Source organism: Mesoplodon bidens (genome assembly GCF_964165515.1).
Source record: "Mesoplodon bidens genome assembly, chromosome: 4".
In the NCBI taxonomy this organism is placed as follows: Eukaryota; Metazoa; Chordata; class Mammalia; order Artiodactyla; family Ziphiidae; genus Mesoplodon; species Mesoplodon bidens.
Window position 1 is genome coordinate 106963179 of NC_138160.1, and position 24476 is coordinate 106987654.

The following is a 24476-nucleotide window of genomic DNA, read 5'->3' on the forward strand; positions in this document are numbered from 1 at the left end:
AGATTTATATATATATATTTTAGCACAGGTAGAGAAAATGCTTATTTGTAGTGGGAGAAATAAAGGACAGGAAATAAGGATATCAGATGTAAGATTTATTAGATTTACTGCTTATTTCCTTGAAAGAGGTACTATTATCATGTATAAATTACATTAATTATAATTCTTCTATCCTGTGAAAGTTAGCTGTCATTAAAATACTAGGATAAACATTTCTTTTCAATAGAGTTCTTAGTTCTACAATTATTCCATATTTTCATATATATAATAGCAATTATATATAATGATATATCATGTATGATTTTTATGATATAAATAATATTCTGATATATGATATATTATTTATATCATATATGATATGATATAATTATGGGATTAATTCCATATTGAAATAACTAAAAATGTACTGTTTTATTTTCTGCCATGGGGTAGCATGAACTGTTCTTTCCTTAAGTGTATCTAGTTTGGAAGTGTTTTGGTTAAACCAAAGCCTTTTACAGAAAATTGTTTTCTCTAACGTAGAGTTGTCCCATTTAAAAAAAGTGATAGTATCTCTCTTCTTTAGAAATTGAGTCCCATTAATTTTTCATTAGAAAGGAAATCCTGAGTTTCAATAATATTACTCTTAGCGTTCAAGCAAAGAGAATTTTCACGTGTGCTAATAACATCCGTGAGATTCCATGTCCATTTTGATCACTGGGGATGATGTGGCATCAGGTGTGAAGCTGACCTCTGGGAAATTCCTACACAGCACATCCTGAGCTGTCCTCATACACATGCAATTCTGAGCCGTGAGATCAGAGTACAGGAGAGTCAGGAAATGGTACTGCCAAGTTTGTGTGGGGAAAACAAAGGAGACACGGGTTTCTGGATGGCTCCCTGATGCTATTCTGGACTCTTGTGGAAACTTTTAACTCTGCTGCAGTGCCTACGTACCTCGGTCGTTCGTCTCTCTGGCATTTGATCTTTTTTTCCCCCCACATGGAACACAAAGACAGAGTTCCAGGAAATGAAGGGTATAGAGGAAAGAAAGCACTTAAGTCATCACAGATGGCAGCCAGGGTGGTGGGAGACAGCTCATATCTCCAGTGCATCAAGTCCAAACGCCTCCTGCAACAGCTAAGGGCCAAAGTAGCGCAGCTCGTCTCCACGGGGACCAGGGCTCCTCAAAACAGAAGCAAACATTTCTCTCTCCCCAAGTCGGCTCTGATGGCCTTGGGTATTTTTACTGTTTTCTTTAACCTTAAACATTACTGTGCTATTTATAGGTAAAATATTCCCTTCTGGCTAAATACATGTGTTTCTGACATGATACATTCTGTCTCTCTCTCCAAGTAAAAGTTATTATCGTAGGTATGGTAACAAGAGAAAGGAAGTCTAACTCAAGAGGAATTTCTATGAAGATAAACGACTGTTCTGTCCATGAAGTTTACTAGGACTGTCTCCCTTTGGGGTGTCTCTCCCTCCTCCCTTTTCCTTTTTCTGGAAAAGGAAAAGGAAAAGGGTCCTCATTCCTTCTTTTTCCTGGAAGAGTACCTCTAAGTTGGGTGCCCCTGACATGACTCTCTTCCAGTACCCCTCTATCAGAAAATACACAACAGACTTCCCTGGTGGCGGAGTGGTTAAGAATCCGCCTGCCAATACAGGGGATACAGGTTCAAGCCCTGGTCCAGGAAGATCCCACCTGCCATGGAGCAGCTAAGCCCATGCGCCACAACTATTGAGCCTGCGCTCTAGAACCCACGAGCCACAACTACTGAAGCCTTCGTGCCACAACTGCTGAAGTCCATGCGCCTATAGCCCGTGCTCTGCAACAAGAAGCCACCGCAGTGAGAAGCCCGTGCACTGCAACAAAGAGTAGCTCCTGCTCGCCACAACTAGAGAAAGCCTGCGTGCAGCAAAGACAACCCAATGCAGCCAAAAATTAAAAAATATAAATAAATAAACTTATAAAGAAAAAAAGAAAATACACAACAATTTTCTCAGGAGTAGCATTTTCATAAAGCTGAGCCTCATTTCAGGACTCAGAACTTCTCTGCTCAGCCTCACCCTCATCCCTCCAGCTGTAAGGACAGCACCTCAGATACTCAGTTCCTTGTATTCCTACTCGCTTCCCAGGTTCTTATACTACAAATACCTTCTTATTGGCAATCCTGATATACAAGTTACTTGTTCTTTTTTTTCTCCTTCTTTGCATACTGTAAAGTTTTTTATGACTTTTGCCTGAAATCCTTATCCTCCCAATTTTGTGCTGTTCTTGATCCTCTGTTCCTTTAAAATGGGGCTCCAAATTGATCATTTCGGTGATGGATTCCACTTACTTCTGAAAAACCCAAAATTAGAGGTCCTAACATTTTTTTATTCTGGGTTTTAATGGGGTTGTTTTTTTTTTTTTTTTTTTTTGCGGTACGCGGGCCTCTCACTGCTGTGGCCTCTCCCATTGCGGAGCACAGGCTCCGGACGCACAGGCTCAGCGGCCATGGCTCACGGGCCCAGCCGCTCCGCAGCATGTGGGATCCTCCCAGACCGGGGCACGAACCCGTGTCCCCTGCATCAGCAGGCGGACTCCCAACCACTGCGCCACCAGGGAAGCCCAATGGGGTTGTTTTGACAGTGGGTTTTGTTTTTTATGTGTGTGCTTAATCTATAGTACCCGAGGTACCTTTCAGTCTTATTTGATGTTTTATGGTATTTTGAATATTTGCCATAATAGCTGATGATATTGTTAATATTGTACTCCCTCTTAAAAAACTTTTTGCCTGGATTTCATGCCCCAGCCTTTTGCATTCTTATCTTTCTGTTTTGGTAAGTTTCTCATTACACTTTTTTTATTTTTATTATTTTTAAATTATTTATTGAGGCTGCACCAGCTCTTAGTTGTGGCATGCGGGCGTCTTAGTTGCGGTGTGCACGTGGGATCTAGTTCCCCAATCAGGGATCGAACCCAGTCCCCCTGCATCAGGAGTGCAGAGTCTTACCCACTGGACCACCAGGGAAGTCCCTCATTACACTTTTAAAATCTAGGTCTTTCCCAAACACTTCCTTTTGGCCAAAAGCCTTAATTAGATCTCCTCTAATGTATCTTAGGTATGAAAGGCGGCTTATTCTGACATTCAGCAGTTGCTGGTGGAAGAACACCTTCAAAAAAGGTGTAGAGATAGAAATACAAAAAATATTTAAAGGCCTTGCCCCTGAGAAAATTACTAGCTTGAAGGAGATATATATTTTTAGAAACTTTGTTCGTACTGAGCAATGCATTATACAAAATCCTATTTACATGCTGAGGGTGTAAATAACAAAATGGAACTATCAGCAGTGTCAATCTACCTTTCCTGGAAATTGGAAAAGTCCATTGCTGTCTCCTTGATGCATTTTCTTGTCATTTTCCTTTGTTGTTTTCCAATTGTGCTTGGCCTCAAAATACCACTACTGAGAAGTTATTTAGTTTGATTATGATTTTACTTACGACTGTTGTTTCTTCCAGCAATGAAGACAGTCTATTCAAGTTTCCATATAGTTTCAAATTATTACTCACCTAACTAATGGTCAGTTTGAAAGATAAGTATGCACACAGTGCTGATTCAGTGAAAGGGAAGGTGGAAAGACGACCTTTCCCCCCTCTTCTACCTTCAGCATGGCCCTCTTCCAATAGGACTTGTAAATCACACTTGGGAAGGAGTTTACTACATAGGTCTTGAGATAAAATTTTAGCCCAAGCCCTTTTTCAAATGCTGATTATTGTTCTGAACCCCATATATACTCAAAATTGTCCAGTCAACAAGTATTAATTGCATAATTTCTTATATCCAGACATTGGAAGTAAAGAGATGGGGGCTGGTATCAAGAGGGTGTATAACTGGATATGTCCTGGGCATGGAACGATGGATAGTTGTGGGTAGTTAAGAAGGCACAGGGGCTTCCCTGGTGGCGCAGTGGTTGAGAATCTGCCTGCCAATGCAGGGGACACAGGTTAGAGCCCTGGTCTGGGAAGATCCCATATGCCGCGGAGCAACTAGACCTGTGAGCCACAATTACTGAGCCTGCGTGTCTGGAGCTTGTGCTCCACAACAAGAGAGGCCGCGACAGTGAGAGGCCCGCGCACCACAATGAAGAGTGGCCCCCACTTGCTGCAACTAGAGAAGGCCCGTGCACAGAAACGAAGACACAACACAGTCATAAATAAATAAAATAAATAAATAAATAAATAAATAATACATACATACATACATACATACATACATACATACATACATACATAAATAATTTTTTTAAAGGCACAGAGAGGATAGTCCAGGCTAGAGAGGCCAAAAGGCACACAGAAAGATGAAACACGATGTAAGTGAGGCTATGGTGAGAAGACCAACATGGCTGGAATGGAGAACTCTTTTTAGAAAGTAGAGGGAGACTGCAAAACTCTGGAGGGTCTTGACTCATAACCAGATACCTCACTGTGATGCTCAATAGAAAGCCATTGTTGGTTCTGGAGCAGGGACATGACATAATGGAGGCAGTGTCTTAAGAGGATGAATGGGGGCATTGATTGTCCCAGAGGACTTGGAGAGGGAGACCCTGGAGACCACTGCTGAATGTTCCCGATGTTGAGGGGACACGTCTGCAGCTGCAGCTGTTCTCTGCTGTTGACTTCATCTTAAAGCAGTGACAGAAGCCCTTGTGGGTGGTTTTTATTAAAAAAAAAAAAGAAAAAGAAAAAAAAACATAAACCAGTTTGAGTTGGGATTCTGTCCCTTCAGAATCAGAATCCTGATATTTGAATACTCTTTGGAGTTACATGAGTTGCCTTAGGCTTTGAAGGAAAAGCAATGATTTAGGAAAACAGAATTGGGAGTTGATATAAAGAAGGTAGAAATGAATCACATGATTGTTCGTGGGACCAGGTTAAAGGGGAATATTGGGGCCACTGATGGCTGTGCTAAGCCATTCCTCCAGCCCTGGTATTGCAGCTGAGATTTAGGCACTGCTCTCTGCTATGGCAATGTCTTGGGACTCAACAGAAATCGTTTCCAACTGGCAGAGCCCTTCCTCTGCAAGGACAGTATCTTTTTGTTGTTATTCTTTGGGCTCTTTTGGTTTTCAAATACAGTTTTTTACCTGCTAACAATATATGTCTATTATATCTCAAACTAGATTTGCAAAGTCCCTCCCAACAAACTACATTTCCTCTTGTGTTCCCTGTAACTATTCATGGTGGTGCTAATCTCCGTTCCCCAGATAACCTTTGGGTTATCTTGGATGTTGCTCTCCAATGCTTGCTCTCCCACCCATTCTGGTGTTATCTCTGGATTACCTCTCCAGTGCCGTCTGCTTCTTGCCTTCAAACTCCTCCCCACATCTGCCTCTGCATTTTCTGTCTCGTCTCCATCCCAGCCCATCCCCATTCTTATACACTGATGCGAGTGTAACCCTCCAGGAGCACATATCTCATCAGGCCTCTCGTGATGTAGGTACAGGAAGAGGTGGACACTGAATAATATCTCATCCTCATCATTTCATTCCTTCTGTCTAAAAATCTTCAATTAATCCCTACTGCCAACCAAGTGAAGTCTAAAAGCAGCCCTTTCTCATTAGGAATCAAACTTCACAACAATTTAATTTGCTTCTTTCTGCTGCTTTACTCCAGAAAAAAACAAAATGCTAGGTTTTTCACCTGCCCCCCCCAATAGCTTTTAACTATGCCTGATTTTAGTGGTAGTGGTACTTCATTATCTATAAAAATGTATGCATCCTGCTCTTTCTTGCTAATTCTAAACTTTCTGTCTCAACTTCCTGTTTTAATGGAACATAAGAGTCAACTCACTTACACTAACGCCCTGCTTCCCTCTCTTCCTCCTCCCTATTTTAAATAGGCATATCACTCTTTCTCCTTCCTATTTTCATACATTTGCCTCTTTAAATAACACGTTGACCTAAATCTCTTGTTAATTTGACTCCCAACTTTTTAGAATAAGAAATTAGTAACCTCTGCCCTTCTTTCACCTTTTTACCACTCCTATGTTTTCTTTAATAATAACTTCTCCTTTTTTCCTGTTTAGAATTCCTACTCATTTGATATAAAAGTGCCTGGCTTATGGTGGTTTGTGACCACCTAGAGGGGTGGGATAGGGAGGGTAGAAGGTAGGGAGATGCAAGAGGGAAGAGATATGGGAACATATGTATATGTATAACTGATTCACTTTGTTATAAAGTAGAAACCAACACACCATTGTAAATCAATTATACTCCAATAAAGATGTTTAAAAAAAAAAGTGCCTGGCTTAAACATGTCTTGTGTTTCCCTCTTACTTTTTCTCTCTTTTGAATTTCTGTATCTTGATGCTATTTTCCAACCCTTTGATTAAATAAATAGGTCTCGTTGAGAAGGTAATACTTAAGTAAAGACTCAAAGGAAAAGAGGGAGAGAGCCACGTGGCTTCATGGGGGCAACAGCGTTCCAGGCAGAGGGAATAGCCAGTGCACAGATTTTCTTGTGGGAGCGTGGAGTGAGAAAAGGGGGTCAGAGAGATGAGGTGGGGCAGACAGGGCAGGTCACGAAGTGCCTTGTAGGCTATTAGGGATTCGGACTCTGAGGGAACTGAGGAGTCAAGGAAGGTTTCCTTTTCCATAATATTGTGATCTGTTTTAGGAGTTCTATCTTCTTTCTGAAGATATTAATTAGAAGGCTTGGGGGTTTTGTTTTTCTTGTTTGCTTGTTTGTTCTGTTTTCTGAAGTCAATTTTCTAAGGGTTTTACCTTCTTGTTAGTTTATCTTGGTCTTTTCTTTAAGACTTCAGATTTTCTTCAAGGGGTCTGGCAATCCTTTGCTGTCATTTCATATGTAAGAATGAGGGACTAGAGGGAAAAAATAAGGGATTAGAGTAGTTTTGGAAGAATATGAATAGGGAGTTGGTACTTAGCTTAGGACCACTTTATTCAAAATGGAAGGAAGAGAAGGGATTTACTCTGGCGTTCCAGCCCCCTTCTTAGGTACCCTGATTTTCTGCAGCTAACTTATTCAGTTTTTTAATTGACAACCCTTCTGATATGTTTTCCTCACAAGCTAAGTAGCTGACTGTCTGCCATTTGTGTCTTGAGGATGGGGGTGTGGGCAAGGTGAGAGGTGGGCAGAAATTTCTCACACACACACCTTTAATTTAGTCTAATGTTTTCGGCAACTTCTTACATCCTCCTCCTATAGCACCTTATTGGACTGTCAAACAGATCAGTATTCTCTTTATCTTCCACTTATACCCCAATTCTGAAATACAGCTTTCTCTGCTTTGCTGCATGAGTTAATATTTACTTTACTTTCTACGTTCCATTTTTCAGAAATTTGGGGAAATTACTCTTCTGTTGATGGTTTCCCACTATAATTGTAAGCAGGATTACTACTTCTTTTACAAATCCTCATCTTAACAGGCCTTGGAAAGGAGAGGCAAACATCTGTGCTCCTGTTCTCCATCCTGGACTGGGAAGCCTGTTGGGTTTTCATCACAGGTTTTGACAAAACCAAAGAATACTGTGTTTTCGGCATTCCTTTTTTTAAAAATCTGCCAGTAAGCCTATCAAGAAAAAAGAGAAACTTAATTTGTCATTAACATTTTATTTTAACATTATGCTAGGCCCTAATAACCATTTAACTTTTCTAAATGTTTATTTATTTAAAAAGTCAATTCTGATATTGCCAAGAATTGGTGATGCAGTTATAAGAATTGTTTTCCCTAAATGTTTCAATCAGCAACCCATTAGAAAAATTGGCAAAATGTACATACAAACAGCTAATTTACAAAACAGGAAATAAAAAACACTCAAATATATGAAAAGACACTCAACCTTACTCATCAGGAGAGAGATGTAAATCAAAACTATAATGGGACTTTTTTTTTACCTCTTAGATTTGTAGAGATCAAAAAGTTTAACACTAATCATTGGTTAAATTGTTATTCTATGTGCTAGGTACTCTGCTAAGCACTCTGAATTGTTTTTTGGGGTTTTAAAAAATATTTATTTCATTTATTTTTTCCTTTTATTTATTTACTTATTTTTTGCTGCACCGGGACTTAGTCGCCGCACACAGGATCTTTTTCATTACGGCTCGCCGTCTGCTCGGGTTTCTCTTTAGTTGCAGCGCGTGGGCTTCTCTCTAGTTGTGGCGTGCGGGTTTTCTCTTTCTAGTTGTGGTGCACAGGCTCCAGAGCGCATGGACTCTCTAGTTGAGGTGCGCGAGCTCAGTAGTTGTGGCGCGCGGGCTTAGTTGCCCCACAAGATGTGGGATCTTAGTTCCCCGACCAGGGATCGAATCCATGTCCCCTGCATTGGAAGGTGGATTCTTTACCACTGGACCACCAGGGGAGTCCCTGAATTGTTTTTTAAGTGTAACACTTTAGTAAGAATGTGTAAACACTGCTAAATATTATGGGTGTGGGTCACAAAACCTTTTACTAAAGGCAATTTGGCAATTACTATAAATTTTTCTTTAATTTGTGTACATTTTAACACAGCAGTTCCATTTCCAGGAAGTTATCCTAGGGATATATTCACACATAATAAAACATAAGGACATATGTCACATAAGGACATTCTTTGCAGTGTTGTCTATATTTGTGATAAGACTGAAATCACCTAAATGCCGATCAATAAGGAACTGGTTAAATTATGTAAGCCATTACAGTGGAACTCTATGCAGTCATTAAAAAGAACAAGGAAGCTCTATGGGTACTAATAGGGAAAGAGCACCAAGTTAGTTTCAAAAAAGGGGGCAGGGGGTGTCTAGAATAACATGCTATCACTTGTGCTTAAAAAATACACTCATATGCATTCAGACTCCCTGGAAGTACACACAGGAGCTGGGAACAGTAGGTGCCTCTGGAGAGAAACAGGGCCAGCATAAAACAGGGGTGGGTAGAAGGGAGATTTGTTTTTCCGTTTGTAACTTTTGAATTGTGTTGTTGTGCTTCTAGTACCTATTCAGAAATAAATATGTAGATCAATAAATACAATGTAAAGTTTCCAAAGATACACTTATATCAGAATTGTAAATGAAAGACTGTTCTTCCTGATTTAGAAAAATCTAGTTGGGAGACTGAGTTGACTTTGCAGTTGGAGAGGCTTAGGGGTCTTGGAGAGGTCCTGGTCTCTATCACCAATTCCTGCACCTTTTGCACCCCATTCTGCTGCCTGCTTTTGGTGACTGTGTTGTCTCTGTTTCTACTATGGCTGCTGCCCAGCAGCCCCCAGAGTCCTCCTCTGTCCCTGTAGCCCATCTGTCAGCTTCCCAAGTATTGCCACCCTTGCCTGCCAGCCAGGGAGCCACCAAGTGGGCAGCACACCAAAAACAAGAGTCTTTCAGGCTACAGATCTTGGCGAGTCCAGGTGCAGCCTAGTTTTCAGTACAGGGTTTCCATCCCATTTCTAGGATTTTATCTTCTGGGGATCCTCTGGTGAAACATATCCTATCTTCAAGTCACTTCTTAACCTTTGTTGGTCAAGACTGTGGTTTTGAGTAATGATAATCAGGGAGTTTTTTAAATGATAGTGGGTGTAAAACTATCTCACTGGTACTACCATAAAGGAGTTTAGTGACCTTTTTTATGCCTAAGCTTAGACTAATTTAACTTGAAGGTAGACAAGCACAGGTTTATCACTGTAACTAGGAAGGAGCACAGCTTCCTGGACTGAACCACAGTGAGGCACTTGTTTGCATTTACCTAAAATACAGCTTATTCACTCACCTGAGATAGAACCTAATTATCACTTACATGTGATGATGCCTGAGTACAACACATCTTCAGCAGGAGAGGCAAAGGGCCTGGGAGATGGATATGACAGAACAGAGGAGTGTTGGGTTTACTCTAACTCAGACTCTTTTCAGGAGGACTGATAGTTGACCCCATGTAAGAATTCTAATTCTGAAAAATTGTGAAATCTGAATCAAGTCATCATCAGACTAATGAGGTCTAGGAAGTGAGGAGTATTGGACTGTTGATAGGGATCGTCCAACCTGTTTTTTATTTATAGATTGTGGTGCAACAGTGTGTGGCAGTGTCTTGTTGAAACCAGCACTTCCTAGCTGGTAATAAAAATGCTGTTGCCTAGTTGGTAAAGTCAGGCTTGGTTGGTATAAGTGTGTCTATCTCACTGCTCTGAAATTCCTACTTAGAAGCTTTCAGGGCCCATAACTGATGCTTACATTGGGTTGGAGATAGGAGAAGAAATAACCTGCCAAAGCCAAGTGAAGGTGGATCCCATGTTCCCAGCATCTTCTGCTGCTTCTGTGCTTCCTTAAAACTGTCACTCATTTTTTAAAATAAATTTATTTATTTTTGGCTGCGTTGGGTCTTTGTTGCTGTGAGCAGGCTGTCTCTAGCTGCAGCGAGCAGGGGTTACTCTTCGTTGCAGTGCACGGACTTCTCATTGCATTGGCTTCTCTTGTTGTGGAGCACGGGCTCTAGGCGTGTGGGCTCAGTAGTTGTGGCTCACGGGCTCAGTAGCTGTGGCTCGCAGGCTCTAGAGCGCAGGCTCAGTAGTTGTGGCTCATGGGCTTAGTTGCTCCTGGCATGTGGGATCTTCCCGGACCAAGGCTCGAACCCGTGTCCCCTGCATTGGCAGGCGGTTTCTTAACCACTGCACCACCAGGGAAGCCCCCAAGCCGATTTATTTTCATGACTTAAGTGAGATCTGTTATTTCATCTCCCTTGTCAATGAGAGTTCAGCTTCACTGCCAGTAACTTTAAAGTTACTGAGAGGCCTTGCAAAAGTTGTCTGTTTCTTCTCCTATGCTCTCCTCACTCAAACACAGGTGAGTCTCTGCTCTTCGGATTCTAGCAGTTTCAGTTTGTTGCCAACAAGACCTCCGTGGTAGGGGTGTAGGAATCATCTCGCCTGTGTTGGGAATTAAGTTGCTTGAGTTCCGTAGCATCTTTGAGTAAACAAAAACCTAAAGTTGAATTGGCCCATTGATGAATTTCACTTCTGTTTTGGATGCTGCAGAATTAATCCCACATCAGTCAACACTGATAAATGACCACACTGAGCAAAATGCTGAGCTGAGTGCTGTGGAAAAAACAGAAGTTCCCTCCTTCTCGTAGTTGGATCATTAATTGATGAGGGGCCTAGTGAGTTATAGAACCAGCAGCAGCAGAGCTGAGGTGATGGGATGGGAGGCTCTGTGGAGCTTGTGCCCGCTGGGGAGGGCTTTCCAGGGCAGAACCAGTGCTGGAGACCAGGAGCCAGTCTAGGGAAGAGAAGAGTGGAGACTCTGTACATCATTGGATGAATGGATAAAGAAGATGTGGCACATATATACAATGGAATATTACTCAGCCATAAAAAGAAATGAAATTGAGTTATTTGTAGTGAGGTGGGTGGACCTAGAGTCTGTCATACAGAGCAAAGTAAGTCAGAAAGAGAAAGACAAATACCGTATACTAACACATATATATGGAATCTAAGAAAAAAAAATGTCATGAAGAACCTAGGGGTAAAACGGGAATAAAGACACAGACCTACTTGAGAATGGACTTGAGGATATGGGGAGGGGGAAGGGTAAGCTGTGACAAAGCGAAAGAGAGGCATGGACATATATACACTACCAAACGTAAGGTAGATAGATAGTGGGAAGCAGCCGCAGAGCACAGGGAGATCAGCTCGGTGCTTTGTGACCGCCTGGAGGGGTGGGATGGGGAGGGTGGGAGGGAGGGAGATGCATGAGGGAAGGGATGTGGGAACAGATGTATATGTGTGACTGATTCACTTTGTTATAAAGCAGAAACTAAAAAAAAAAAAAGAACCTAGGAGCAAGATGGGAATTAAGACACAGACCTACTAGAGAATGGACTTGAGGATATGGGGAGGGGGAAGGGTAAGCTGTGACAAAGTGAGAGAGAGGCATGGACATATATACACTACCAAACGTAAAATAGATAGCTAGGGGGAAGCAGCCGCATAGCACAGGGAGATCAGCTCCGTGCTTTGTGACCACCATAGGGAAGGCGGGAGGGAGGGAGACGCAAGACGTAAGAGATACGGGAACATATGTATGTGTATAACTGATTCACTTTGTTATAAAGCAGAAACTAACACACCATTGTAAAGCAATTATACTCCAGTAAAGATGTAAAAAAAAAAAGAAAAGTCATTTTAATCTGCACATACCTGAATGCTCTGTCATTGAAAGACATTGCGTGGGTGGGTTGACCTAGATAGAGGCAGGCTCTGTAATCTTGTCAGTGCTAAGCTAGGGGCGCTGCGTCAGGACCACCCACTTGGTGAGGGCTGAGTGCCCAGCACTGCACACAAGTGCCTGGCCAGGAAGGGCGGGGCAAGGAGGGGCTGAAATCCAGCCACTTCGCTTCCTCAGCTCCTTGGTGCTGGGCTCTGTCTGCCCAGAGCAAGGGGCACCATTTCTCTGCCAAGTCCTGTGTCAGTAGTGCTACATCCAGACAGACAGCACCTTTTTATGAGTGCTTCTGGCCGGGCATGGCTCTTTCTGAGTCTTCACGGGTGCTGTGCAGGACAGTTACCATGCTGCCTCTAAGTCTGAATCTGACCCTGCATAGCATAGAATTCCGTAAATATTTGAATGAATGCTGAGGTGGATTATTGAAGTTCCATACACACTTCATCTCCCTACTTAAAGAGGGACTCGAGTGGATTTCTTTTTCTTTTTCTTTTGTGGTTTATTGTATTTCAATTTACTTGACTAGTTTGTGGAAACTTGTTGAAGAGATTTTCTGATTTACTTTTTTTTAACCATTTTTTCCCCTTGAAGTAGTTAATTTACAGTGTTGTATTAGTTTCAGGTGTACAGCAAAGTGATTCAGATATATATATGTACTTTTTCAGATTCTTTTCCGTTATAGGTTATTATAAGATATTGAATATAGCTCCCTGTGTTATACAGTAGGTCCGTGTTGTTTATCTATTTTATATATAGTGTGAATCTGTTAATCCCAAACTCCTAATTTATCTCCACCACCCACCCCTCTGCCCCCACTGCTATCCCCTTTGGTAACCACAAGTTTATTTTCTGTCTGTGAGTCTGTTTCTGTTTTGTAAATAAGTTCATTTGAGTGGATTTCTTTTTCTTTTTTTTTTTGGTTTATTGTATTCAATTTACTTGACTGGTTTGTGGAAACTTTTTTTTGTTGTTTTGAAAAACCTATTTACTTTTGCAAATATTAGTCCAAATACATGCTTTACAGGCTACTATGGGTCAGAAACATTCTGTAGAAGAAATTATTTTGATAGACATTGGAAATAATTTTAATAGAAGAAAAAGCTCATATTTATCTAGATGAGGCTATGTTCCACAGGAAGATTTCGATGTCTAAAGTGCAAAAATAAAATGACCGTGGCTTTTCTTGCCACTCAGAATATTGACAATCTTCCCTTAGAGCCTACTCTTTTTTTTTAATATCAAAATCTAATAAGCCAAATTTATTCAAGAAAAGTTATATCCATTTTCCTTTAACCTTCTTAATCTACCAAGGACAGTAACTTATGTAAAAGCATGCCTGTTTTTTCCTTTAGAGCTTCTTTTTTTTAATTGGAGTATAATTGCTTTACAATGTTGTGTTAGTTTCTGCTGTACAATTAAGTGAATCAACTACATGCATACCTATATCCCCTCCCTCCTGCCCCCCCCCCCGCATCCCACCCATCTAGGTCATCACAGAGCACCGAGCTGAGCTTCCTGTGCTTTATAGCATGTACCCACTAGCTATCTATTTTATGCATGGTAGTGTATATATGTCAATCCTAATCTCCCAATTCGGCCCACCCTCACCTTCCCACCCTGTGTCCCCATGTCCATTCTCTACATCTACATCTCTATTCCTGCCCTGCAAGTAGGTTCATCTGTGCCATTTTTCTAGATTCCACATATACACGTTAATATACGATATTTGTTTTTCTCTTTCTGGCTTATTTCACTCTGTATGACAGACTGTAGGTCCATCCACATCTCTACAAATGACCCAATTTCGTTCCTTTTTATGGCTAATATTCCATTGTATATATGTGCCACATCTTCTTTATCCATTCATCTGTCTGTGGACATTTAGGTTATTTCCATGTCTTGGCTATTGTAAATAGTGCTGCAGTGAACACTGGGGTACATGTGTCCTTCTGAGTTATGGTTTTCTCAGGGTATATGCCCAGTAGGGGCGTTGCTGTGTCATATGGTAGTTCTATTTTTAGTTTTTTAAGGAACCTCCATACTGTCCTGTATAGTGGCTGTATCAGTTTACATTCCTACCAACAGTGTAGAAGGGTTCCATTTTCTCCACACCCTCTCCAGCATTTGTTGTTTGTAGAATTTTGAAGATGGCCATTCTGACTGCTGTGAGGTGATAACTCACTGTAGTTTTGATATGCATTCCTCTAATAATTAGTGACGCTGAGCATCCTTTCATGTGCCCCTTGGCCATCTGTATGTCCTCCTTGGAGAGATGTCTATTTAGGTCTTCTGCCCATTTTTTGATTGGGTTGTTTGTTTTTTTGATACTGAGCTCCATGAGCTGTTTGTATATTTTGGAGATTAATCCTTTGTTGCTTCCTTTGCAATTATTTTCTCCCATTCTGAGGGTTGTCTTTTTGTCTTGTTTATCGTTTCCTTTGCTGTGCAAAAGCTTTTAAGTTTAATTAGGTCCCATTTGTTTATTTTGTTTTTATTTTCATTACTCTGGGGGGTGTAAAAAAAGATCTTGCTGTGGTTTATGTCAAAGACTTTTTCCTATGTTTTCCTCTAAGAGTTTTATAGTGTCTGGTCTTCCATTTAGGGCTTTAATCCATTTTGAGTTTATTTTTGTGTATGGTGTTAGGCAGGTGTTAGGTGTTAGTTGGGTGTCAAGTAGATGGTATACTGACCTTTAGAAGTAGGGCTCCAATGGACAAGGGGGTGGAGGATTGTCAAGCATCAGAATGAATTCAACTTAAGAACAAACTGGCTCTGATCCCAGCCAACCCCAAAGTCTAGCCAGAGGCCCATTAGACATAAATGCAAATTGTAGTATCACTTTTACAAGGTTGTGCTACTTAACACTGTTAAATCTAATCAATCCATATTAAAGTTAAGCACATTCCCATTATTAGCTCAGTCCTCACCGTATCCCATTTCTGTGAAGGCTCCTATGGAAACTTTTTGAAGAGATTTTCTGATTTACTTTTTTTTATAACTTTCTTTTTCTTGAAGTACAGTTAATTTACAGTGTTGTGTTAGATTCGGGTGTACAGCAAAGTGATTCAGAGATATATATATATAATACACACACACATATATGTGTGCTTTTTCAGATTCTTTTCCATTATAGGTTATTACAAGATACCGAACATAGTTTCCTGTGCTGTACAGTAGGTGCGTGTTGTTTATTTTATGTATAGTAGTGTGAATCTGTTAATCCCAAACTCCTAATTTATCTCCACCACCCACCCCTCTGCCCCCACTGCTATCCCCTTTGGTAACTGTCAGTTTATTTTCTATGTCTGTGAGTCTGGTTCTGTTTTGTAAATCAGTTCACTTGAGTGAATTTCTTATGCTTTTGAAGAATAGGAGTCATGTGTGTGTCTTGGGGGATAGAGGGAAAAGGCAGGGATGTGCTCAAAGGGCCCTTAACAGTTCTAAAATTCTTGGAGTCCATAAATTAAACTTGATATTAAAATAAATCTTCTATTTTAAACCAAAACAATGTTTTCATTTTAATGTTTCAAGGCTTTCCCTGTACCTTTTACCACATAATGCAATTCAGTTATGGACTGAGTCCTTTTAATGTACATAAGTGCTTTAAGTACTTTGAAAAGAACTGAAGAAATAGAAGGTTGGGCCTATGTCCTCAGATGTTAACCTACCAAGAAAAAGAGAAATGCAGAATGAGAGTATCAACCACTCGTAGAGATTATTACTTGGATACCTTGTCAGACATACCTGGTTTTGATTTTGACACGACAGTAGGACTCCCAGTGTGGGCTGGAATTTCCATGCGCTGTGAAAAGTGGTAAGCAAGCAACCACAAAGGTTCCAGTAACCAATAACGTTTCCTGCCTGCGAGGTTTTTTGCTGGTGAAGATACCAAATGGGTGGTAAGTTAGGATTAAAATTAGCTAAACTGTCACAGCAATGCTGTCTTCCTTTACACTCAGCCACCGTGGAGTTCTCACGGTCTAGAGGTATGTTTTGTGAGTCCTCTGCTGTGCAGGCTGACACCAAAGAAGGTCTGGTCCAGGCTACCACCTTGTGTTCTCCCTGGCCACATTCCTTCCTCTCCTCCCATGTTGAAGTGGTTTCCCCTGATCCCGAGACTGAGGGAGCTCACCTGTGTCCACCGCACTGGCCATCCTCCATCTGTTAATGGTTCAGCGTGCTGACCCTCTGACTTACTGTCCCCTCTCCCTTTTTCACCAAGGTCAGACCTAGTTTTCCAAAAGCCTACTGAGTGGGATTATATACCAGCACTATCCTAGACCTCGTGGTCAGTATAAACATCAATGAGATTCTTCTCCCCAGCCTGGGGCTCCCACACTGAAGAGCTAGTAAGAGGGCTCGGGGGATAGATGCGTGGCTGGGGGGTGGATGGATGCGAAGAAAGAAAATATGAGAATGGGCATGTACACAAAGGCCTCCCGGATGGACAGACCTGAGTTTGAATCCCAACTCAGACAGGTACTAGTTCTGCAAACTCGGGCAAGAAATTCACTATGTGAGAGCCTCAGATTCCTAGTCTGTGAAATGGGAGTCATAATTCCCACCTAGCCTGGGTGGTGGTGTGGATTAGAGAGTGTAATTGCTGAGAAAAGCGCTTGGTGAAATTAGCAAGTACCCAAACCAGGACCTATAGAACTACAACAAAAGATGATAAGTGACGTAAGTGCAAACAAACGGGGTGGGAGCGCCCAGCAGAAAGGCTCACAGCTGGCAGGAGGCTGCACGTGAGCTCGTGCACAGGTCAGGGGCCCTCCCAGCCTCTGGGTGATCTTCCACCTCCACGCTGGGCTGGGCAGAGCCAAGAAGCGCAGGGCCCACGGGCCGCATACCCGGGAGCCGGTGAGTCCCTGCAAGGTCGGACATTTACCTGCACATAAACCTGCACGTGTATCTGAAGCAGGCATGACCCGGAGCTCCACCCGCTGGGGCACCAGCTGAGGGGGTAGAATGGAGGGATGGAAAGGGCACCGCTGTCCTTGTTGACTTCAGCCAGTCCCGGGCATTGAAGATCATTGCACTCTCCAGAAAGCGAGGTCACGTCATCGTTTTTCCCTCCTCCCCACTCTGGATATCTAAGGTGAAGTGTTTTCTCCAGCTCAGAGGCTGAGAATGGTGTGGAGGAGAAAAAGAAGGTCTGCAGGTCACCAGCAGCCCTGTCCCCTGCTCTGTCCACCGAGGCCGAGTCCGCAGACCAGAAGAGAATCATTTCCCTGCGGTGAGTCCTCACCTTGACTCTCTCTGTTCTTTTGGCCTTTCAGGGAGGAGGAGTTGCTGGGAGGAGCTGGTGCTTCTAGTTTTACGATGGTGGTGAAGAGTGAAGATCTCTTACAAGCAGATGACACCCCTGAGAAAGAAGTGGGGTGTTTTTCCTTGATATCCAGGCACTGGCACCTGCCTTCCTTTCTCAGCTCTTCCCACCAGCCTCTCTTCTCCTTCCCACTCCAGCCTTCTGCAGAATTTCTGAAAGCACTGATTCTGCTACATGATAAAGCCGGGGTGGGCCCCTCTCTGGCATGGAGTTAGAAGCACGTGGAAAGGCTGCCAGGGTTGCTGATGAGGCCGCCCAAGTTGGATTGTCTGCTCGGCCTGTGGGTGTGCACACCTGCTCACTTCCCTGGCAGCCACGGAAAACAGCAGAGGGAAAGCCTGCCTGGGATCCCCAGGCGGGGTGTGCACATCTCCCTGGGCTGCCCATTTCCTGGGGCCGGTGCTGGAAGCCAGGCTCAGCTTGGTCGTGGGGCTGTGAGGGGACAGGCGGTTTGAGATGTGGAGCTCTGGTCCCCGTCACTCTCAGGGGCACCAATTATGTGCTTTCTTTCACATGGAAGGAAGAAGTAGGAACTTCAAGTTGCTTTTCTGCCCTTAAAAGAGAATGGTTAAGTCAGTGATCAATTACAGGTAACTGTGGCCATTTATCCACACCAAGTGGAGGAGTAATAGTTCTCCTCCCCGTATTAGAACTGTCAGAACTGCTACCTTCTACGTCTTTTGTCCTCTGCTACAGGATGATTAAATAACTCCTGCTTTTCCCTTCCTTCCTGGCTACCCAGCCCACGGCTTCTCTGCAAATCTATACCTCACTCAGGACCAAGCATAAGTCTTCACTGTGCCCCCAGATTTTACTGTTCTGACTATCACTCCCAATTCTGTCTCCATCTTTTCTGCATGACTGTTTTGATGCATCTCACTTTTAACCGTTCTTTCTATAGCTGTTTCCTGTCAGAGCATCCTGCCTCACTCACCAAATAAAGGCACCAAGCCTGTTGTTTCTTGTATCTTTCACCACTATTGGCTGGCTACTGCAGGCGCTCTGAATGCACTGCACGTGTAACTCCACTTTCCCCAGGCTTCAGATGAGAATAACACACATCATGAGGGCATGCTTGTTCAGCTTCACCAGCTCAAATGTGTTATCTGCGTAGCTGCAGAGAGTCCTGCGCTTGGTTGAAGGCTCTGCTCTCACTGTCTGGCAATTCTGAATTTTTGAATAAAAATGTTTTGCACTAGGTTTCAGGTCCTGCTCATAGTCATCTGTATGAAGTGAGACTAACACAGTTGAAAAGACACAAAGAAATAATGCATGTAAATAAGCATGCCTCCCACCCCTACCTCAGAGCCAATGCTGTGCAGACAAGACCTTCTGCTTGTGCCTCTTGAAATCATCAAGGGTACAGCTGCCCTTTTGTCACATTTGCTTATAGTCCATAGTTCTTCAAAAGGTCTGATCATTGCCTTGACAGTACCATTAACATTTATTAATTTGAATCAGTAGAGGTGATAAATTCAAATTAGTGGCTAGTATAAATAATAGGTAATTTGACATTTGTAAAAACAATTTTATTTTCAAGTAGAGTACAAATGTCTACTCATAGTTTTTTTTTTAAGTAATTCCTAGAATTCTAAAGAAATTTATATCTGTGAATTGGTTCAATGGCCAGTAACTGAATCCAAATCTCTGTGCCTTGAATTGATGAGAGATATTTTGCCTCTGGTTTGAGCACTGTGGACTCAAAACTGTTGCGGGCAGCAGAGGCCTGGGACATCACATAGTCTCTTCACAGCTGAGAAAGCCAGAGTCCAAAGTCTCTCTAACTTCATTTCTGTCCCTCTGTCACACCCATATGCCACCCAAATTGCTTAAGAGTCTTCTTAAATTCACTTTGAACCAAACATTATTTTAACTGAGCCTCATTCTAAAGAATCCTATCGTGGAATCATGAATTTCATGTGCCATTTTTTTCCCCCAATAAACAGAAAAAAATCTACATAATTGTATCACAAAATTTTTTCATGTATATACCTCTAAAAATTATGCATGCATTCCACTTTGAAATGGCTGGGTTTCCCTGTACGGTTGAAGATGCAAATTCTACTCAAATGATGAGCCAGGACTAGAATCACCTTGGGAAAGAAATCCGGGAGCTCTGACCTCTGCCCTTATGAGAACAAAGGAAGGACTTCCAAACGTGTTCTTTTTTTTATCCTGATTTCACTTCTATTTTCCCACTCTGGGATGTTCTGTCTCTCTTTTCCCCATACCCAATTCCTGCTCATCCTGTTAGGCCCAGTGTATTAAACCGTCACTGACCTGCTGGTCTCTTCTCTTACCTCCTGTTGGACTTAACTGTCTCTATACCGCCTCCTAACGCCTATGATATGTATTGTTTTGATGCTACATCATGTACTGCCTTTTTAAAAAGATGTTTGATAGGGAGGGTGGGAGGGAGGGAGACGCAAGAGGGAGGAGATATGGGAACATATGTATATGTATAACTGATTCACTTTGTTATAAAGCAGAAACTAACACACCATTGTAAAGCAATTATACTCCAATAAAGATGTAAAAAAATAAATAAATAAAAATAAAAAGATGCTTGATATGCGCACAGGCTCCTTAAGGATAAGGACTGTCTTGTGTGCCCTGAGGCATTTAACATCACGCCTCACTCAATTAACACTTGTTAAGTATTCACAGAATTCTGGATTGAACTATAGCTGCAGTTTCAATAATCAGCCTCCAGTACTCCTCTTTATACTGCTTAAAATACTTTTGAGATGATATAATTACTTTCACAGCTCAATCAATACTTCTCCCTTCCATAAGGTACAGTTTCTTCAGTTTGGGATCCCGCCTGCTGGAATCACCCTGTCTCCCAACACCATGTCCTTAGAGTCCTGAGGGATTATCGATGTCTAGAAGAGAAAAATCAATGTCAGGCTTTCTTGTGAGCTGGTATAATAATCAAGATGTATTACACTGTATACAATTAATGGTAGCGTAAAAAATTCATCTTACGGACTTCTTGGATTTTCTTTCCTCAGGTCAAAATCCAGTTTTGATGGTGCCTCTTTAGCAAGTGAGAAGAACGACTGTAAAACAGAAAGCAAGAATGACCCTAAGATTGAAAGGAAAAAGTTCTCATCTTCCAGCCAGGTAATTTGGGAATGAAATGTGTATTGTCTCAGAGGGCGACAGAAGCATTGAAGCCAATAGGAAGAGGGAACCCAAGGGTCAGGACTAAGGTAGGCACAGATTTTAGAGAATCAGGAAGAAAGGACCGGCTGCAGTTCCCTTGGGCGAGCTTTCATCAACATTATATTTCACAGCTGACCATGCAGCACATGCAGAGGGGCAGTGACTACTGAGAGTCATGTGCTTGTCTAATAATTAGCGGAGACCAGGAGAGGTGTGACATCCTTCCACTACAATTAAAGAGTGTGATAAGGCACCTGTGTGAATAGAAGGCTTCCCAACTGCACACAGAGGAGGAAAACCTGGGAACAGCGTCATGATTCTTCTTTGGAAGCAATTTGGGGTCTGCTTCAAGATACACCCAGATGGGTAACAAAGCCCAGTTCTGTGTCATAGAGTATGACATACTTACTGGGGCCAACAGTTTGGGGCTTTTTGACACTTCACTCCTAAAATACTTGAATATGTATCTCCTAAGAACTAGAACAAGAAACTGTTGGCTCACCCAAGAAATTTAACTAAATAGTAAATATACAAAAATATTACTAATATAAAATCCATTTTCGATTTCTACAATTGTCCCAGTAGTGAATGTCCTTTATAAAGATTTTTTGCTCCCCCCTCTCTAGAATCCAGTTGAACCATGCATTGCATTTATTTGTCATGTCACCTTTAATTTAGATCAGTCCCTACCTTTTTAAAAATTTTATTTTTATTAATTTCACATTTTTGAAGATTCCATGGCCCAGGATATTTTAAAATCAAGCATGCAACCAATGCTCACTGTAGCCATTAAAAAGAAGATCTCAGCAAAGCCCTGATAGAACACCTAGCTTTAATCAAGGAAACTTTCTGGATGCAAGATGTACTCCAAGGAAGCAGCATGAGCTAACCTACTTTATGTGAGGTGTTCATCTATAAACAAGTTGACTTGAGGGGACCATCTGTCATACGCATGACCTGTCTGAAGCTCTTCTTTATGGCAATAGTAGGGCCATTGCTGCCATTGAGACTACTCCTAGTTTGGATAATGCATCATCAAAGGCCAACTTGTGGTATCTCTCTGTTCCACTCATAAGACTCTGCCTGCTAGGAGGCTTTTGAAGAAAAGTGGTCCTGTGGATGGAGGACCCAGTCCTACCTCTTAGTAGTTGTGTGGAGCCAGTTAAGTCGCTCAGAATCCCTAAGGCACAGGGTCCTGAACTGACATCAGTTCCCAGGTTACTGTGGGGCTGGGAGTGGTGTTTTGTGAAAGCATTTTACAAACTGTAAATTGCTGTCTATACATTGTTGTCACAACTGGAAACAGATGAAAATGAAGTGATTTGCAGCATTTCAGATTCTTGGGCCTTCTACCGCCCTGGAGAGTTAAGTATTTTGTGTGAAATCCTACTTGTCGCCTCCCCCTGACACTGGTTAAGGAAATGCCTTCACAACAGTAACAGTCACAGTGACAAACCGGGTAGCCAGTCCTGGAGATGTATTACCCCATTTAAGCCTTACGCATCCCTCTGAGGCAGCTACTGGCACAAAAGAGAAAACTGGCCCAGAGAGGTTAAGTAACTAGGCCAGGATCACATGCCACAGAAGAGGTGCAGCTAAAACTTAAACTCAGGGTAATCTGATACAGGGCTTTTAACCACTACCCTCTTCTGAGAGTACTCACTGGGACCTTTAGTGCCCTGGGATCCACTACCTGGTGAGATTTCTTAGAAGTTTATCTCATTTATTATTAGGGGCATCTTTGTCCAGCCACTTCTGCAGAAGGCTGATCACCAGCTACTTCACAATTATAGATATATATATATATATGTCCAGTCAACAAGTCACTAATCTTGTTGGAAAATGAAACCTTTGTGCCCTGCCTTCCACTGTTTTTCACTGAAGGGTTGTGTTGGAGACTATAAGATCAGGGAGAATGAACTCTTAAGATTCTCTGTTAAGGGTGGGGAGATTTGTTACATAATTTACATTGAAGTTAAAATTCGTGATGTTTGAGAAGAAGAACAAGAGCGGTGATGCCTGTGTTTTGTCATCCTTGTAGGACAAGGCAAACATGCACTTCCACAAGCTGTTTCTGGATGTCCCCACTGAGGAACCCCTGAGGCAAAGTAAGTTCTGACTTGGTTGACTTTGAAAAGATGCTAATTGGTTTGGGGGGAGAAAGAGTCTGGGGACTGAATCACCAAGGGGAATAGCTTTCTGAAACTCATGATGTAACAATAACACCGACCTCACTCAGCTTTCACCCAGCACCTTGAAAGATAAGGGAGTAGAATGGGAAAGTGACCTCCTCCACGTGATATGGAACCATCCAAGGGGATTCCAGAATGTCCTCGCCTTGCATACTCACTGCTGAAATGTGTTGTGATTGGATAGTGCTTTGTTTTAAGATAACAAGACCAGAGCAAGAGAGGCCACTAGAAGAAGACAACACAGACCTAGGTGGACAGACATGTCAACCCCTGTGCTGTGCAGGGCTCAGTGGTCACACCTAAACACCTGGCCCAGCACGACGTTCAGCACCTGCTCCGCTCCGCTGAGCGCATCTGGCGCCCAGGGTTCCATTCCAGCTTCCCTCAGTACACAAATGCTAAGGCAGCATGCTGGCTTCCTCCCACCATCTCCAAACAGGAAGGTGTGGGTCATGTGCTCTCCCCACAATGAGACCATCTATTTCAAAAGGAGTCATTAGTGACCATCCCAGGGAAGAAAGGGCAGCAGTGCCAACATTAGCACAAGGATGACACACCTTCCCAAAGAGGAGATTTTTGCAACATCATTCTTGACCCCTCATCTGCAATGATAGACTTGCCTTTCCTTTTTTTTTTTTTTTTTTTGCGGTACGCGGGCCTCTCACTGTTGTGGCCTCTCCCGTTGCGGAGCGCAGGCTCAGCGGCCATGGCTCACGGGCCCAGCCGCTCCGTGGCACGTGGGATCTTCCCGGACCGGGGCACGAAGCGTGTCCCCTGCATCGGCAGGCGGACTCTCAACCACTGCACCACCAGGGAAACCCCTTGCCTTTCCATTTTGATGTTTATACTGAAGTTTGTAAGACTTGGAATTAAAAAACAAACTCTCATCTCCATAGCTTTATTTCACTAAAGATGACTGAAAAAGAGGTGAGAGATCTTTTGAGCATGTGAGTGTATTATCTCTGCCCATCTCTGAGTCACCAACATATATACACAATTTTCATTTTAAATGGAAATTCTAAATAATGTTATACCTGTATATATTTTCCCAGGTTTTACCTGTGCTCTACAGAAAGAAATATTATACCAAGGAAAGCTCTTTGTATCAGAAAACTGGATTTGTTTTCATTCCAAGGTCTTTGGAAAAGACACTAAGGTTGGTATAATTTTTCAAAAAGAAAGCTAATCCTGCATTTTCTTATATATTGTGACTATTAATTGTTTTAAATGTAGCAATGTCTATAAATATTTGTGTCATTATTATTCCTTTATACCAAGTTTCCTTTACTATAGTTCCAAATACTACAGGTTCTAAATGCCTCTAGATAACACGAACTTCCCTTTCTCCCTAAACAGCACTCTCTCATTCATTTCCTTATATGTATATATATATCCCACAATCCTACCTTAAGTCCTTTTTACCAAGATGTCACCAGTACACTCTTAAAGTTCTTCATATGGAGAATGTGTCATAATTTGTTTCAAAGACATACATTAAACCCAAAACAATTCTTTAAAGAAATTTGAATTTTTACACCATATTCACACAGTTACCATCAGATATCTAGGCAAACAGGCCTATAAATAAGATACTTATTAGAGCTCACTTTGTCAC

General features: G+C 42.1%; 1 protein-coding gene across 5 annotated transcripts in view; it reads left to right on the forward strand.

Moving 5' to 3' along the window:
- The window catches only part of GRAMD2B (GRAM domain containing 2B), a 129767-nt gene that overhangs the window by 87413 nt on the left and 17878 nt on the right, over window positions 1–24476 (forward strand). For 4 of the 5 annotated variants that reach the window (XM_081233279.1, XM_081233280.1, XM_081233277.1 and 1 more), the window contains 4 exons: window positions 17289–17408; window positions 20516–20627; window positions 22711–22777; window positions 23914–24017. In XM_081233279.1, coding sequence (XP_081089405.1) covers window positions 17289–17408; window positions 20516–20627; window positions 22711–22777; window positions 23914–24017 — 403 coding nt within the window. Of the gene's footprint in view, window positions 1–17288; window positions 17409–18243; window positions 18287–20515; window positions 20628–22710; window positions 22778–23913; window positions 24018–24476 lie in introns of all 5 variants that reach the window. The other variant, XM_081233281.1, reaches the window with a different exon arrangement.